General features: G+C 48.4%; 1 protein-coding gene and 1 long non-coding RNA gene across 2 annotated transcripts; one reads left to right on the forward strand and one right to left on the reverse strand.

Moving 5' to 3' along the window:
- Nucleotides 1-471: 471 nt before the first annotated feature.
- UNC119B (unc-119 lipid binding chaperone B) lies at nt 472-12,059 on the reverse strand. The gene is made up of 5 exons (XM_028116638.2): nt 11,790-12,059; nt 8,827-8,940; nt 6,420-6,531; nt 6,122-6,294; nt 472-4,280 (listed from the first exon to the last, which is right to left on the reverse strand). Exons 1-5 carry the CDS (start codon nt 12,031-12,033, stop codon nt 4,168-4,170), a joined length of 756 nt encoding a protein of 251 aa, XP_027972439.1. The 5' UTR covers nt 12,034-12,059; the 3' UTR covers nt 472-4,167.
- Nucleotides 12,060-12,140: 81 nt separating this feature from the next.
- LOC148162323 (uncharacterized) lies at nt 12,141-15,887 on the forward strand. The gene is made up of 3 exons (XR_015766927.1): nt 12,141-12,769; nt 15,223-15,467; nt 15,585-15,887. It is a non-coding gene; the product is annotated as an uncharacterized LOC148162323 (long non-coding RNA).
- The last annotated feature ends 1,477 nt before the right edge of the window (nt 15,888-17,364 follow it).

Raw genomic sequence — 17,364 nt, forward strand, 5'->3', positions numbered from 1 at the left:
ACTTCAAAATTGTATTGTTACCTTAAACAACGAGGTTAGTTTTATATTAAAAGTACACCAATTTCCCAGTAAACACAGAAACCAGACAATGGTTTCAAGGGAACTGGCCTTTGAGGGAACTTTGCGGGGTGATACAACAGCCCTGTATCATGATTGTGATGGGGCAATAAGGCTGCGTGCTCATCCAGCTCTATCTCAAACCAGGTGAATTCTACTGCAGTTAATGCATACCTCAATAACCCTAACATTAAAATACTACATACATTTTTAATTCACAAAGCCCCCCCCAGCAAAACAAAGCAAAAATATTAAACCTAGAGCCCAATACTGTTCGCTGATCATCCTAAAAACCAGCAACACTCATTATTTACAGGAAGGTCATTTAAAGAAACTTGGAGCCCACCCCCACCCCAAACCTGCTCCCCCGCAGCAACCCACAGGGCCCAATCAGGGGACAAGAGAGGACGCACGTACTGTGAAAATCTTTTATTACTGTCTCTTGTGGCAAAATAACATTTTGTACAAATAAGTCACCTAGTTTACTTTGGACACAAAGACAATACAAACTGGAATGAGGATCTTAGGTGAAGGGGAAAGACGAGGAAGGACAGATCAGGTCATTGATGTTTCTTATATTCTGTGAAAAATAGATTTACAGGGAAAAAATAGACTTTCACAACTTCAATGACTTTACATGATCCTTTGTAAAACAAGGGGTAAATCCGCCTCCACCAGACCCTTTTTGTGGCGAAGATGTTCTATAACATGGAATGTGAGGAAATGAGTCGACGATCAGGCGCTTACAGCAGGTACAGCAGCACCTCTGCATCAGGAATCCTCGGGCCCTGGCAAGGAATCTATGCTGTGGTTCTGGGGACACTGTCTCCAGTCCTCAAATCTCACTGCCATCGTGGTGACAAGAGCCACCAAAAGAAAGTGACTTGACAGAGGGGAAAAAAAAAAAAAGAGTACCCTGGGAGCCTACTGGGGGTGGCAGGACACACTAAGGCAAGACTCCCCCAACTTGTCCATTACACACAACCTATTAAATCCATCCCAGAAATGAATTCCACTTCAACTGGAAAAATAGGTCGACGATTACCCGTCACTGCCATTTCAAGAATCACCAGTCTACGGTGAGCCCCACCTTCCCTAAATCACTGCCCCTGCCGGAGAATCAGATGGCCCAATGGCTGGACGTGTCTTCCGGGAGTTCTGCAGGCCCCTGAAAACTGCCTTCTCCGCAAAGGATCACTGAGCAAACACATAAGGACAGGGCGGCCTACTTTAGCCCACAACTACTTTTATTGGTTATTTCTTCTGTTTGCTCTTTAGAACAAAATGAAATCAACAGGGATCTTCTTTGGAGAAGCAAGAAGGGCATCATAGCCCAAAGGCTCCACAGGAAAAGAGAGATGCTCTTCCTGGAGATTCCAAGGCAGAGGGATAGGAGCAGGATGGCAGAGGAAGAGGTGCAGGCATCTGGCCCCCGTGGCGCCAGGTGGGCCTGCCAGGCTGCTGGCATGAGTCCCTCCAGGAGCTGCCGCCCAGATGCCAGCCCTGAACAGGAGGCAAGGTGTCCCCGTGCAGGTCACTTTTCCCCTCCCCCAGCAGCACCCCCAAGACAACTGCTATCACCAGCCCCGATTCCTTACTAACATGGCCTCCCGATTCAACTTTTGACGGCTTCAGCTACTTTCAGAGAAAGGAGGACTTCCAATTCTTTCCCCAGGTCAGGTACAAAAGCGTGAATTCCAAACTCACTCTGGTTCACCCCCCAGAGTGGTGATGCTTCTCCAGATTTCCTGAGTAGTGAGACACAAGAATCCAGACTCCCAGGTACAGAACACCAGACAGACCGTCGGGAGCAGATGGTATACCCCTGTGCTCCTGGGCACAGACGGAGCACACGGCCTCCAGATGGTCCGGTGAGACTAAGGCAAGCTAATGGGGAGGAGGACAAAGCATGACTCAAGCCAGCACGCCTAGCCCCCCGCCCCTCCCCCAGCAAAGGCTAACACTGCAGAGAAGAGACAGCCTACTAGTCCACACGACGTGGTCTGCCCTGGGACACATTTCCAAGACACTCTATTGAGCAGAGCTCTGGACAGCTCCAGAAACCACATCCTAGATAATAATTAAATAACAAATAGTAGAAAATCTCCCGATTAGGCTACTGTCCCATAGAGAAGGGGTGATTCTGAAGCTCAGTATGTACACACGAATATGCTAGAGAAGTCACGAGGAGAAACCAGGCAAGGAGGCAGTACTGATGTCTGTCCACAGATGAGGAGGGAAGGAGGGCGATGCAGCTTTTCCCAGCAGCACGTGGGACAGAGCCACACATAAGGCACCTGGATTTGTGGTCGACTCCAGTTCTGAGATTCACCCGGTCTGGTGATGAGTAACCCATGTGCAGGGTGCCTGGTCTCTTCCCTCCCTCAGTGGTTGGATCCAGTGCCAGCACACAGGAGTAAGGGTTTTCTCAGTGAGAAAGCTGCCAGCATCTGGCACAGCCCAGACTCTGGCCTGGCACAGAGCACTGGGCCAAGGTTCAAGGCCACTCACACTCTAGAATCCAAAGAGGGAGCAACACTGGTTAGCGAATGCACAGGAGACTTCTGTGGCAAAGTGCTGGCCCTTCTATCCTGGGCCCCATGTGGCCTTTGTCCCAAGCATCTTGGGAGACTGCTCTCCAGCTACTATGATGCTTTACAGTGACTATTCCCTCATGCCCAGGCCCTTCCTCCTGCTACCTTCCTATCAGTGCTAAACCCTGGCCACAGCAACAATCTTATCAGAGGGTCAGCCACCCCAGTCAGACAACCAGGAGGAGCTGAGGCTATCCAGGAAGGGCCTGAGGACAAAAGTAGCCCACAAGGATGTGCAGGGAAGGTTTTCTGAGAACACCTTTTGAGAGCCAACTCGGCCGACTTCATTCATCTTTTCCGAACACCCAAAAACATTCCAACTAGCAGTATGAAGGATCGGAATATGCATTACTGAGGTCTGACCTGCCAGGATGGTTCCAGAAATTATTTCAGGAGAAAGGCAGACAGGAAAATCCTCCTAAAGAAGAAATCTACAAAGAGTTTCAGAGGCAAATCCACATCATAAGCCAATCCTGCAGGCTCTCCTGTGTAGAGAAAATCAAATCCCTCCTTTAAGTAGCTGCTGGTCGGTAACTATCCCAGGCCCCAACATGAGCCAGATTAGCCCCAGGCACCTGTTTAATACTATCAGAAGTCTAACCACACACCATATATGCTGGGAACACCACGGTAGTCTTATAAAACCTCCCCAAAAGAAGACTAAGGGGGGGAAAAAAAAAACCAACACAAAATACAAGGCCTGCTGTGGCCTCAAGAGATCCTACTGTTCCAAAAGCACAAAACTGACAGTCTATTTCAGGAGATACTCAAAAGTTAGGAGCGAGGACAAGCAGAGCAAGCTCATCTTTCCTCCAAAATGGCAACAGGAAGGCACTGCCAGGCTGAAACCTTGGGTGTGTCCCCAGGAGGGCTGGTGGAAGATCCTGGAAGTCAGACAGAGAAGCAGGCCTCGCCACAACATGGACCTTTCAGTCTGACAGCCCTAGCGGCCCCCTGCACCCCCACTCTTGGCACCCTTCCACCACCCCCTTTCTTTCCAGTTGCTTTAGAACTACACACAAACTGAGGTCACACTATGCCAACAGCAACACTGTAAGCAAGAGGAGGAATCGCCTAGAAGAGGCCTAGCTGTCAGCTTCTCACCGTGCCCAGGAAGCTACGGAGAAGCTGCTGCAAGCCGGCCGGCCAGAGCCTCCTCACCCCGACGCAGCTGTGCCTGCAGAGACCCAGGCTCATCAGCACAACCAGCAGGCAGCTAGGACAAGAGGAAAATAGACTTTCTTTTTTTCTCTGGACTCCAGGAACCTGACCCTAATCCTTTACTTTACTCTAGTACCTCTGCGACCTACGGGGCAGGGAAAAGGGAAGAAAAAATACTGGGGAAGAAAACACAGCACTGCTTGGCACCTCTCTTGAGCACAGGAAACTACCACGCCAGCCTTGGCTTCCCGGGATGAGGCTCCAGATGTGTGTGGACGAACAGCAGGTTCAACCACCTCCATGTGCCAGGACCTTGGGCCACAGCAAAGCACCTCCCCGTCCACTCCTGCAGCAGTCACTGGCCTCCATTATAGGCATAGTCAGCCTTGTTGTGCATTATCAGCTTGTTGTCAACAAAGTAGAAACTGTCAGAACGGGTCTCATAGGGATTTTCAATCATCAGACGAACTGCAAGTCAGAGAAAGGGAAACAGGAAAGACATATGTGTGAGTCTGCCCCCTGGGCTAGGTGGGAAAAAACGTAGTATCCCCTCTGTAATTCATAAGCCAGCCCTCCAGAACGTGTGAGTGTACTCTGCCAGAATAATGAGGTCAGAACAGACGGGGGTAGGCTTGGAGAGCTGGAGAGAACCAGAGGCCCCCAAATTAAACACAATACCCACTTCAACATAAGGATGTAATCAACTCTGACATGGCACTACTTGGGCATCTCCAGCCCTTAATCAGAACCCCAGGGAAACAGGATTACCCTTTTGCCAACATGGACCACTGAAGACTATTTATTCAGTACTTCTGGTCTGTTCCCCATCTCTAGACACTCTGGCCCAAATTCCAAAAGCTGTGCCTCACTGTGCCCACTCCCCATGGGCATCCCTGACAACCAAAGGAAGCCTAGGAATGCATGAGTGCAGGGGGACAAAGGGCGAGGAGGCTTTCACAGGCATGGCTCGGGGTATTAGGTCGCAAATGATCCAGCAAAAGATCTGCTTGTCTTGGGATCCAGATTTAAATCTTCTGTTTGCTCAGGCAACTGCCCAGACCTCTTTAGCCATACTAGACAGTCAAGATAATTAACAGTCACAGCCTCTGATCGGTTTTGAGTTAATGATCACATGCTATTTTGGCTCCTCTGGAGGAAATGCGCTTGTTTACCACAGTTCTCAAAAGATGAAACGAATTGTTTCAAGTCCTTTGAACCCACTTGGGCCGTAGTTATTTGGTTTATATCCAGAATATTGACCTCCACACTCCTTCAGCTTATTTGGTTTCAAGAAGAAAAGTTCTATTGCCTTGGGTAAAAACTTGAAATACTATACATAATCCTTTCCTGCAAGTATCTACCTATTCTGGCCCAGCTTGGGGAGCGGGATCAGAGGCCGTCCTCAACAGCCTGCCCCACATCAGCAATCCTCATTTTACCTGGAAACAGCACTGTCAATGTGAGTGGAGAATATTCTGGTTTTTGGAATCTTAACAGTTTTAAGGACCTGGGATTCTGAGAAAACCAGTGTATGTAGGTCCTTCCCTACAACTCAGCCAAACTCCCCCGACTATTCACTATTCACAGGATCCCGCTCACATTCTCATTGTTCTGGAGCCATTTTCCCTGGTTACCAACAGGGAATGCTAACCCAAGAGAGCACCACCAGAGTCCCAGGAACTGATAAATCCTGTTCTTTCTCTCGATCAGTCCACGTCTTCCCCTGCCTCGGCTTCTCCCTCTGGGGCCTCCTGAGTTCTTCCTCCTCAGAACTATAGGATTACTCTTCCTAAGACATGGCTTCCATCCGGCCACCCCTGCTGCTCCAAACTCTGTAACAATTCCCTTTTTCCTGTGGATCTAGTCTGACAGCAGAGGATGAGAAAGACTTCTAATTCTAGTTGGTCCCCAGCGTCACTTCTCCCTCTGACTAAGGAGTGTCAGGCAGGAGCCAATGACCAGAACATAGTGGAAAACCAAAGCGGCTCAGAGAGGCACTCCAGCTAATCCTAGGCCCAGGGATCATCATGGGCCTCCCCGCCTCTCCTTCAGTCACCCCCTTTCCCGCAGCAGGCACCTAAAGCAGACGGCCTGAATTACTAAAACCTTCGATGCTCCCAGACAGGCAGAGTTTGGAACCCTAGAGAGGAGCACTAGGAAATGAGAAGCCTGAGGTCAAATGCCTACAAAGGCATCATGTCACCACCTCCCTCCTCTGCCAGATGAGGGCGTTGGACCAGATGGACTCCAGGGTTTGTTCCTTCTAGCCCTAAGAATCTAGAATGGTACAGAAGTCAGGGGATACATACTGACATCCTCAGAAAGCTGGGGAAACTCATAGATATGTTCACAAGTGTTTCTACTGCTGGGGATGCAGAAGCCGAAATCGAAGTCAAAGTTCTTCAGCAAGCGTTCCCGGAAATAGTGCCGCTCGATCATCCGGAAGTTTGACACAGGTTTGTCTCCCACTGTGAACTCCACTCTGCAAAATAAACCTCTGTGAGCCCTACTTGGCCTCCTCCCTCCTCTAAAGTCAATCCAGAACCCAACCAAGAACATTCTTTGTGGACAAAGAGTGTTCTCCCCTCCAGAAATACTGGTACTCACGTTGCGCCGACTGTCCGGAGGCGGAGAAAGGCTGGTGTGAACTGATAGCGGACAAAACGTCCTGCACTGATATCCACGTCCCCACCTTCGTCGTCGTCCTCCTCCTCTTGGTCTGAAAGAGTGAGCACACAGCATCTCGAGTGCACTGTCTTGGCACCACCGGTCCCAACAGCACAACCGGTGAATGGTACTAACACCCACAGCAGGATGGTCAATGTCGACTGCACATTTGCTACATACCAGGCCTTGTGCTGATCACTCCCCAGAATCCTCAGAGTAACCCTGGGGGGTGTCATCACCATCTCCATGTTACAGATCAGGACGCAGAAGCTCAGAGACATTAAGTCACATGTCCAAAGTCCCCCAAATAGTAAATGGGGGAAGAAAGGATTTGAACCCAGGGACTCAAAGCTTGTTCTCAAACACTAAGCTATTTACCTTTTATGTAGTTTAAGGGCTTGGGCCATATCCTAAGAGAGCCGGCCTGAAATATAAGCCAGGTGCTAGGCCCCTGGCATGGTCGAGAGCATACAGACATGTCTGCTGGTGACGAGGTTGCAGTCCTAGCCACCAACCAGAAGAATGAGACTACAAAGGTTGAAACGAGTCAAAAGGCCAGTTCAAAGAATGCAAAAATTTCTGATAGGCAGCAAAGATAACCCCTAGAAATAACCTTGTTATTTAAATGGAAGATACTGGCCTACAGTCTTGGGGTACCGTAATGCCTATTCCAGGCCACGCCAGGTCCAACACTGACCAACTGGGAAACAGTGAGGCAGATAGATGGGCAATGGACCAACGTGTGGGACCTGAATGAGAGCCAGTCTAGTCCATTCCTGAACCCAGAAAGTGGAAGTTCTGTAAAATGAATCAAAGAACCACTCTAATGTGAAAAACAAGGTAGTTCCCACTAGTAGCCATCCAGTGTCCAGCAAAAATATTTTCTCCAGGTATAGGCTGAATATGGGTGCAACTGATGTCTTTTTTAGCCCCAGACATCTCTGCCAATGACAACCCCAAGAGCATATGGGCAACCAGACTGAGCAGGGGTTCAGAGCCAGCCACTGGAGAGTCCTCGCTCCAACAATGTGATTCAGAGAGAATCAGACCAAATCTTCTCAGGAATTCAAATTCATCAGAACAAGAGCAGCAGGAAGGTACTGATTCAGTGGGAGCATATTCTAAGTGAATCAAGATCCTTAAAGGTAAAGACTGGAGAAGTTGAAAATCAAGGTATTTTTACAGGATCTGCAGCTGACCTTCTTGAGATAGTTCAATTTTGTACTGAAATGACTACTATGGGCCCAGCCTAATCCAAATCCACATATCTGAAGCAGCCCTGGGGTCCGCAAAACATCTGAAGTACTGGGACGGGGTCACTTAGGGATGTGAATGCCACAGACCCAGGAAGCTGGCTGGCCCTGATCCTCCCAACACCAGCTAAGCACCCACAGGCTGGAGCCGTTAGGTGCCTTGGTCAGCCCTAGATTATGAGAGCACAAAGGATGCCGGATGGGGTGAGAAGACTAGGGCTCCAGCCTTGGCTGTACAACGAACCTGAGCTGAGACCTTCTCAGGAAAGCCTTTCGACCTACCTGGGATACTAATACCTGCCTTACCAAATTTACAGGCTCTTCTGAGCAGCGAATCAGATGAGAAGAGCTTTGCAAAAAGAATTATTAATACAGACTTCAGTGAATACTCTGCAGACATCGCACTGGTGTTCTAAAAACTAATGCCAGAGGGCGCTCCGTCTCCGGTGATGAGCTCCAAGACTGACATGTGGTCCCCTGGCCAGGAATGAGTCACCCTGGGGCTGCATCACAAGCACGGGAAGTATCTATTCAAAGCTAATTTAAGGAATCCCAAGTAGTTCATAGGTCTGGGCTTTCTGTTCATCCAGAAAATGATGAAGATTAAAATCCAAACTAGGACTTACAGGGAAATAGGAGGCACTGTTTAAAGGAAAGCGAGGGAGAAGACAGGGGAGCCCAGACCGGGACCCTCAGCATCACCCCTTCCAGTGTTCCCAGGACACAAGGCTCAGGGGAGCTTTCCTCATTCTACTTTAATTCCAAGGCTTCCTATCCTAAGTGGAGGCAACATGGTAAGATGAACGAGCACAGAACCTTAGGAAAGTACCTGGAAATTCTGGGTCTCAGTTTCCTTATCTGTAAAATGGGAATAACATTTCTGCAAACAGAAACACATGTACAATCAGCAGAGGGTAGACACTCAACAAACACCAGCCTCTCAGCACAGCTTCCGACCAGTACGCCAGGCAGGCCAGGTTTCAGGAGGAGGCACTGCACGGACATGCTGGAGTACAAGCCACAGGATGCAACGGCTCACACAAACGGGAGCCTCGGAGACCTTCTCAAGTGGCTGCGACAATACTGAGGCCTACCTGAAACACAGGGTTTGGCAATCTCAAAGAGCACTGTCCCTGTCTCCAAGTCTCGAATTTTGAAACGAGTGAAATCAATACTGTAGATGTTATCTTCGGGTTTACATAAATAATCTGAAAATAAGAGAGAGAGAGAAAGACAAATGCTGTTTAGTAATCCTCCAAAACTACCATTTCTTTCTTTGTCAAGTTTTGAAGCAAACTCAGGGTTTTTCTTCTTACACAATTCACTTAAAATACACCAAAAACTTCCTCTTATGTTACAAGCAAAAGTTGTGTGAGAAGAATAAGGGGATTGAAGAAAGAAAACAAGACCATGGATTTGGATGGGATGAAAGATTAACACTTTTAGAAACAGGGATAGTATCAGGGGCTTGCTTTAGAAACACCCCCAAAATGGCCTACAAAGCTTCCATGATCTATTAACTTGATGTCACAACAGAATTTTTTTACAAATCCATTTTAAAACATTTATGCTGGGGCGCCTGGGTGGCTCAGTCGTTAAGCGTCTGCCTTCGGCTCAGGTCGTGATCCCAGGGTCCTGGGATCGAGCCCTACGTCGGGCTCCCTTCCCCGCGGGGAAGCCTGCTTCTCCCTCTCCTACTCCCCCTGCTTGTGTTCCCTCTCTCGCTATGTCTCTCTCTGTCAAATAAATAAAGTCTTTAAAAAAATTTTTTTAAAAGAATACTTTAAAAATAACAAATAAATAAATAAAATAAAACATTTATGCTGATCTAATGGCCAATATAGTGCCTGTTTGCCGGCCATGGGTATCGCACAGCAGAGATCAGCAAATGTTTTCTGTAAAGGGCCACATCATAAATAATTTAGACTCTGGGGCCACACTGTCTCTGTCACAACTACTCAACTCTGTCTCTGTGGCAAAAAGCAGTCGCAGACAACCTGCATATAAATGAGCATGTCTGTAGTCCAATAAAACTATTTACAGACACTGAAATATGAATTGCATATAACCATGTGTGCCGACATTTTTTTTCCCTCAACTATTTAAAAATGTAAAAACCATTCTTAGCTTGTGGACTGTACAAAATCAGGCGGTGGACCATACCTACACAGGTGACAGGGCAGATCTGCTGGGAGGGCACTGGGCCAAAGTGAAGTGGAGCCCGTGACAACCTGAGCAGCTGGTCAATATGGTACTGATCATAGGAAACTTCCCTGATTTCTTTCTACGATGTGACTCCTGATAGCATCTTCTTCTCCACAACTCATTTGAGCACTTTTTCTTACACTGTCTGCTTGTGTTAGTTGTTCCATGTTTTACAAGCTGTCTCTCCAGTAATATGGCAAACTTGAGACCCGCTGATTACTTTGTAAATCCTAAAAAGACTGAGATGGCTTCTGCACCTTTCAAGGGTATTCAATAAATAACTTGCTGAACGGAACAGACTTGAACAAAATCCAGAGGTCACCACGCTCTGACCTGTGGCTTTCTCCAGTAGGCTACTGGGGTGAGTTTGAGCAAGAGCACCAATCCCAAGCTCCTACACATGACCTGAGTGCCCACTGAGAATGCCGCTAAGGGCCAGGCATTAGAATGGCCTGATTCACCCTTGGTATCAGGAGAAAGCAGGAGGCTAGAAAGCTCAGGTGATGCGCACTTCTGGACCTTCAGAGCCCCAAATGAAAACGGGGATAGAACAGAAGCAGCGTTTTCACAATGTTTCAATAAACTGAATAGCAAGACCTTCTATAGATATACTCAGGCACGCAAAGGACAGGCCCAACCCAATGGAAAGGGGGGACATCGAAATATCAAGAGTCAAGTTAAACCTATCAGGAGATGGGAATTCCTTTTCATACAGGCTGGACCAAGGCCCACTGTCTAAACTCCCGCCCCCAAATTACTGGAGCTGCCACCAGCTACCTGAGGTACACCTGAGCAGCCCCAGGCTGACAGCTAAAGCAATTCAGCAGGTAACGCTGTGGCAGCCTTAGATCCACGGAGGGAGTGCTGGTGTCGCAGGGTTAGAAGTCTGGAGGGCCGCAGGATGGGCAGGGCAAGCAGGGTCTAACCTGGGAGAGGGGAAAATAGCAGCAAGAGAAAGGGTGGCAAGTCAGGGCTTGGCTTGGAAAAGAATATAAAAAGGGAGAAGAACCAAGACAGGGGGTGGGCAATGTATTTCTTCCCACCCTTCCTTATTATCAATGAAACCTTGTAGGATGGTTGCATTTTACACAAGAAATGCATTTCTTAAACACTGACACATTCTTAATTCACTAGAACAGGTGTCAAAAGCGAGATTCACATTTTAGACTGTGTACATAAACTGAAACTTTATTAACATATCTTCCAAAGTGGCAGTTTTAAATTTGCATAAAACGCCACGGCAATATGTTTGAGGAAGGAAGGGCCCTCCTGCACACAAAAGGGGTAAGGCTTGGGACCAAAGGAGTAAGGGGGCCGAGGCAGGCCGGAGAGGGGGCTGTCAGGGGACGGAGTGGACGGAAAGGCAGAGAAAGCAGGTAGGGGTCTGGGCGGGCAGAGACTGCAGAGGCTGGGAGGGGGCAGGTTGAGGGAGCCTGGCTGAGCAGGAACTTCACTGATACCCGTGGGTCTTCCAGGACGAGGGGGCAGCGGTCCTATTTAACCAGGGTCAGGAGGTTCCGGTTAAGCTAAAGGGGCTCCCTACCCAAACGGATCCAGCTGAGGAGGAGAACGACCCAGCCTGGAGTTCCAGCTGGGGCCGCCCAGGAGCCTGGCGCGGCCGGACACAGGGGAGCGCGGTCAAGCTCAAGGAGAACCCCTTCCCAACCAGGTCTGGCTGAGGGTGGGGAGCGCAGAGCCGGCCCGGCACAGCGGCGGGCGACGCGGCCTGGCCGGCCGAGGGGCCTGGGTGGACCCCCGGGCCGGTCAGGCGGCGAGCGGCCGGCTCCGCTGAAGGCGATAAGGGGCCCAGGGCCCGGGGCGAGGGCAGGGGCGCAGTCGGGCCGGCACTCACTCTCGGTGACCCGGCTGAGGCGCAGGACGTGCTCGGGCCGGATGGTGTCCAGAGCCAGCAGCTCCTGCTCCGTGACCGCCGCCCCGATGCCATCCTCTGCCGCGTGGTGGGGCGCCTGCCGCCGCGCCTTGAGTCGGTTCAGCACGCCGCCGCCCGCCTTCTTCTTCTCTTCCTTGCCGGCCACCAGCCCCCCAGGCCCAGCCGCCGACCCAGCGGCCGCAGCCTTCGGGTTGGACCCGCTCATCGCTCCGCCGCCAAGATGGCCGCCGCCTCCACAGCGCCGTAACTATGGAGAGCGGGGGCGGGGTCCGGGGTGGTGCCTGGGGGCGGGGCGGGGCGGGAGGCGGGGCCTACGGGCAGCGGCCAGCCGCGTGCTCTGCCAGCTCGGTCCCAGCCAGGTGTGAGCGCTAGGGGTGGCCGGGGGTGCCACCCACCCAGACTCCATCAGGCTCCCAAGGTCACTCCAAATGTCTTTAGAATATTTCACACAAATGACTTTCTGTCATATAAACTAAGCAAGGCATCTTGAGGAAATGTTTTCTAATCTGTAGCACAGAAGTTAAAACAAGTGCTCGCTATGCAAAAGCAGCTTTCCCAATTAGATTACCATTTCTAAACCCTACTGTGCCAAGCTTTGAACTAGACATCGGGCTAGATTACAGGAAATGTAAGAATATGAACCAAGACAGGGATTAGGTCCACCTTATTCACTACTGTATTCTGGCAGCAGAGCTAATGCCTGACACGGTGCTCAATAATGACGGAATGAGTGAAGGCATGCCCCATAATAAAGGAGCTCCCCCTTTGTTGGGGAAGACTGTGAAGTACATAATTCATTGTGTGGCCCTTCCTCTTGACCAGCCCAGTATGAATGAACTAGAAGATGAGCCAGACTGCCAACTGCTCTAACAGAGGCACAGCAATGGTGCTACCAGCACACACAGGAGTGGTCTGGCCGAATCGGAAGAGGCTTCACAGAGGTAACATCTGCATAGAACCGGGGCAGTTAATCATGATTTCACTAAGTGGAGGAGGTGGGCCAAGGGGTTGGGCGGGTGGGTGGAGGGTGGGTTAAGGCTGTCCCCTCACACCCCAAGTGGCTCCTTCTCTAGGGATTCTGGGTCAACAATCTTCTGTGTTAGAGGCCTGGGTCCCACTGTTGTACTGTGTCTGCTGGGTCTGATATCACCTCTCAGCCAGACTTAGACCAGAGTGAAACCCCACCCCTCTCCCCACAATCAGCCTCAAGACTTGGTTTATGCCAGGCCTTCCTGGGTCCCTCTTCACCTTATGTAAGGGGCTTGGGAGGAGCTGACAGGCCTAGCCTGGTTCCTGGACAAAATCCAAACCTGACTCCACCCCAGCTGCCCAGCCTATTTGAACAGTATGTGGCCAAGTTCCTATCTAAATGCTGCCCTATCTTTGAGAGATTACAACTGGGTGGCATTTACAAAACTGTTCAGGAAAATTTTATTTATTTATTTATTTTTAAAGATTTTACTTATTTGAGAGAGAGAGAGATCACAAGCAGAGGGAGGGGTACAGGGAGAAGCAGACTCTCTGCTGAGCAGGCGCCTAATGCGGGACACAATCACAGGACCCTGGGATCATGACCTGAGCCTAAGGCAGACGCTTAACTGACTGAGCCACCCAGGTGCCCAGTTCAGGAAAAATTTAATAGATGTGTACAAAGAATTAAGGTCCTTCCCTTCGCAAACAACTCTTTTTAAACCACTCAGCAGTGAGTGGTTACTGAAGAATTTCCAGAACTTTTAATATGCTACTTAATTGTGAATCACCAGGAGGGAGGCTCAGCATGCAGCCATTTCCCACAATCACTTACTCACTAAACCTTCGTTCTCAGAACACCAGGACTAGTTACCTGGATCCCCGCTTTTCTTTCTAGGGATTATAACAAATGTATTACCCCCCTTACCTGCAACTCCAGATCCTTTAGCACAAAGATGTTTACCACAGGACCATTTGTAACACTGAAAAATTACAATAAATTACAGTTGCACCCATTCATGTTATGCAGCTGTTAAAAAGAATGAAATCCATCTATATGTACCAGTATAGAGGGAGCTTAAAGATATATTAAGCTGGGGGGGGGAGCAAGCCACAGAATACCATTCATTTTAAAATAAAAAGAATGTGGGGCGCCTGGGTGGCTCAGTTGGTTAAGCGACTGCCTTCGGCTCAGGCCATGATCCTGGAGTCCCGGGATCAAGTCCCGCATCGGGCTCCCTGCTCAGCGGGGAGTCTGCTTCTCCCTCTGACCCCCATGATCTCTCTCTCTTATCTCATTCTCTCTCTCAAATAAATAAAATCTTAAAAAATAAATAAATAAAATAAAATAAAAAGGATGTGAATATATTGATTTGTATTTGTAACTGCAAAGAGGTCTGGAAATGCACTGAAGTGTTAACCGTGGTTCCCTCTGAGGAGAGTATTGGAAAGACACGAGAGCTGCTTATGCACTGTTTTATCACAGCAGGCATGTGATCACGGGTTGCTTGTATATTAAAAAATATATATATATCTTAGGCTCTGTCTGGAAGAAAATACAAAGCCAAAGTAGCCTTCTCTTCTCTTAACATTTAAAAGCAACTTCACATTTGATCACTTTTTTCTGCTCAAAAGAAAGTTAAACAAAAACTGTCATATAAGGGAGTTAGGGCCTGTACTCTCAGGTCACCACCTATGAATTGTGATTAAAAGGAAAAGGCTGTCTTTAGAAAACACACACAGAAATAATACGTATATATAATAATATGGTATATGTATTTATATATATGGAAAGAGTAGGAAAAATAAGGGCTATAAACTCCAATCTGCCTCTGCTTCTCTTCACCAAATCTTCCTAAGGCTTATCAAAAGGCTCTTTTAAAAATTTTTCGGAAAGTACATAAACTAACACTGTGTTTGGGGGAACGAGGACAACAGAGATCTACCGCATTAAATAGTAACCCCAAGGTTTCTCTGGGCTAGACAGGTAAAGACCAGCATGAAAAGGATGGCCTTCCCTTCATCCCAACCCCAGGCTCTGCAAGTCCCTCTCCTTCAGCTGGTTGTTTTCCTCTCTGTAAGAGGTGTGACAGGAGCTGTTTTCCAGGGCAGCCCCAAGGGTAGCCAGGCAGTCTGCCTCAAATCAGGCCAGGCAGGTGGGGCCTGGAGCTGGTGCAGCCAAGGTAAGCAAGACATTAGAGGGCTTTTTTCTGCAAAGACTGGGAAATTCAGTCCTCCTTCCTAGTGCCTCCTAACGGTGGCATGCATCAAATCAGCAGGTCAGGCTGGGGCTGCAGGCATGCCTTGTGGTCTGGGACTGAGAGCTGGTATATTTCCCTAGTACCCAAGTCACCACTCTCCCTGGCTGAGGGTTGTTTTTACAAAGTATTAATTTATTATTTATATCCCACCTGTTTCCAAAAAGGATTTCTGGCCTCATCCCAAATCATACAGCACAAGATTGGTGAGCGAAAATTCATGGAGCCTCGAGAATTTGTAAATACATGTACTGTTTGACCCAGTAATTCCTTAATGGAGTCTGAAGAAACACTTGTATGTGTGCACAATACATATGTGAAAATATGTGCATATGGACATATATAAAAATACATATAAAAGGAAACATACACTCCAGACTGTCACCTGTATTATCCTCTAGGGATTAGACAGGTAGGTATGAGGATGATTGAGTTTTCACATTTTGCACCCCATATAACTTTAAAAAATATATATATGTTTATGCATTTCCTGTATCACTAAGTCTTAAAGTGTTACTTTCTTTTCCAGAGAAGGAAGGATATGATAAACCTCCACGTAACCATCACCCAGCATCATTAGTTACTTTCATTCAAACAGTTCTTTTTAAAGAACAGCCCGTGGTGTCTGGAAAACAGTATAGAGGTTCCTCAAGTTGAAAATAGAGCTACCCTGCGACCCAGCAATTGCACTACTGGGTATTTACCCCAAAGATACAAATTTAGTGATCTGAAGGGGCACATGCACCCCAACATTTATAGCAGCAATGTCCACAATAGCCAAACTGTGGAAAGAGCCTAGATGTCCATCGACAGATGAATGGATAAAGAAAATGTGGTGTATATACATATATATACATACATACATATATATATTATATATATATATATATATAATATATATACACAATGAGAACATTATGCAGCCATCAAAAAATGAAATCTTGCCATTTGCAACAATGTGGATAGAACTAGAGGGTATTATGCTAAGCGAAATAAGTCAGAGAAAGACTATTATCATATCATCTCACTGATATAAGGAATTTGAGAAAGAAGACAGAGGATCATAGGGGAAGGGAGGGGAAAATGAAACAAGACGAAACCAGAGAGGGAGACAAACCATAAGAGACTCAATTTTAGGAAACAAACTGAGGGTTGCTGGAGGGGAGGGGGTGGGAGGGATGGGGTGGCTGGGTGATGGACACTGGGGAGGGTATGTGCTATGGTGAGCGCTGTGAATTGTGTAAGACTGATGAATCACAGACCTATACCCCTGAAACAAATAATACATTATGTTAATTAAAAAAATTAAAAAAAAAAAAAAAAGAAGAGCCCGTGGTGGCATTGAGAGCATGAGCGTGCAGTTCGATAGTCCCAGTCCTCACTCTGCCACTGACCAGCTGTGGGACTTTGCATGGGTCATCTATCCCCTGAGCCTTCCTTTCCTCCTTTATAAGTCAAGCTAGGCACACGTCTCCCCTAGGGCTACAGTGAAGAAGAGATGAAAACGAGCAACGAAAAGCAAAAAGCACAATGCTGGTGCCAGGGAGTGTGTCTCATGAATGGTCACTATGCCAACCTATTTCGGTAGCCTTTCTGCAGGACCCCTCTGCCGAGGGCAGGCACGCTGGACAGAGAGAAGACATGGAGCTGGACGGGAGAGTGTGTTGACTGGAAAGAGCCAAGGGGAAACGAGCTGGAAACCAGGCTTGAGGAAGTGACACACGGACTCCAGGGGCAGCAGCAAGGAAACCTAGGAGAGCGAGTCTGAGCACAAGGCCAAGCCGAAAAGCAAGTGGGGTTATGTTTTACTAACATATACGTGGGTAGCAACAAACAAAACTACGACTCTTGGGCCAGAGTCCTGCGGTGAGGTGCCTGCCATCTCAGGTTGCTAGAGAGCAGAGGCAATCCTGCTCCAGAACCTCCCTGCTCCACCTCCTCTCTGCCTTGACCCCTCATGACTGCTAATAGCAACAAGCTTTCCAGTAAATGTGGGGAAAACTCATCTCTCTTCCCCTATAAGGGGTGGGGGGGTGGGGGTACTAAGTATGGAGAAAGGTCCAGCACACCGGCTCCAGCCAACCGGGAGCCTGATTTCCTTAGCGAGATTAAGATCTGGACCCAAGGAGTGGTTTAACCCAACCCCCAGCACTTGGCCCAAGATCTTCTGTCAGACAGTTTTCCTCCCTGCAACTCCCTAGAGCAAGGCTTCTTCAGGTCTCTTCCCCCATTTGGCAGCTCATGGAAAGCTACTTGAAATAGTAACAGCTAGGTCTGAATTAGTAAAGAATTCCAGTTATGGGTGGGCT

This window comes from Eumetopias jubatus, unplaced genomic scaffold (genome assembly GCF_037043125.1).
Source record: "Eumetopias jubatus isolate StellerSeaLion01/CBP00866 unplaced genomic scaffold, mEumJub1_p1.0 scaffold_16, whole genome shotgun sequence".
Classification (NCBI taxonomy): domain Eukaryota; kingdom Metazoa; phylum Chordata; class Mammalia; order Carnivora; family Otariidae; genus Eumetopias; species Eumetopias jubatus.

Excerpts from the sequence above, each read along its gene's own strand:
- UNC119B (XM_028116638.2), bottom strand. The coding sequence starts at position 12,033 with ATGAGCGGGTCCAACCCGAAGGCTGCGGCCGCTGGGTCGGCGGCTGGG. Across the intron at positions 6,532-8,826 it reads TGCCAAACCCTGTGTTTCAG|ACCAAGAGGAGGAGGACGAC; the intron begins GTAGGCCTCAGT and ends TCACTCTTTCAG. Across the intron at positions 6,295-6,419 it reads CTCCGGACAGTCGGCGCAAC|AGTGGAGTTCACAGTGGGAG; the intron begins GTGAGTACCAGT and ends TTTATTTTGCAG.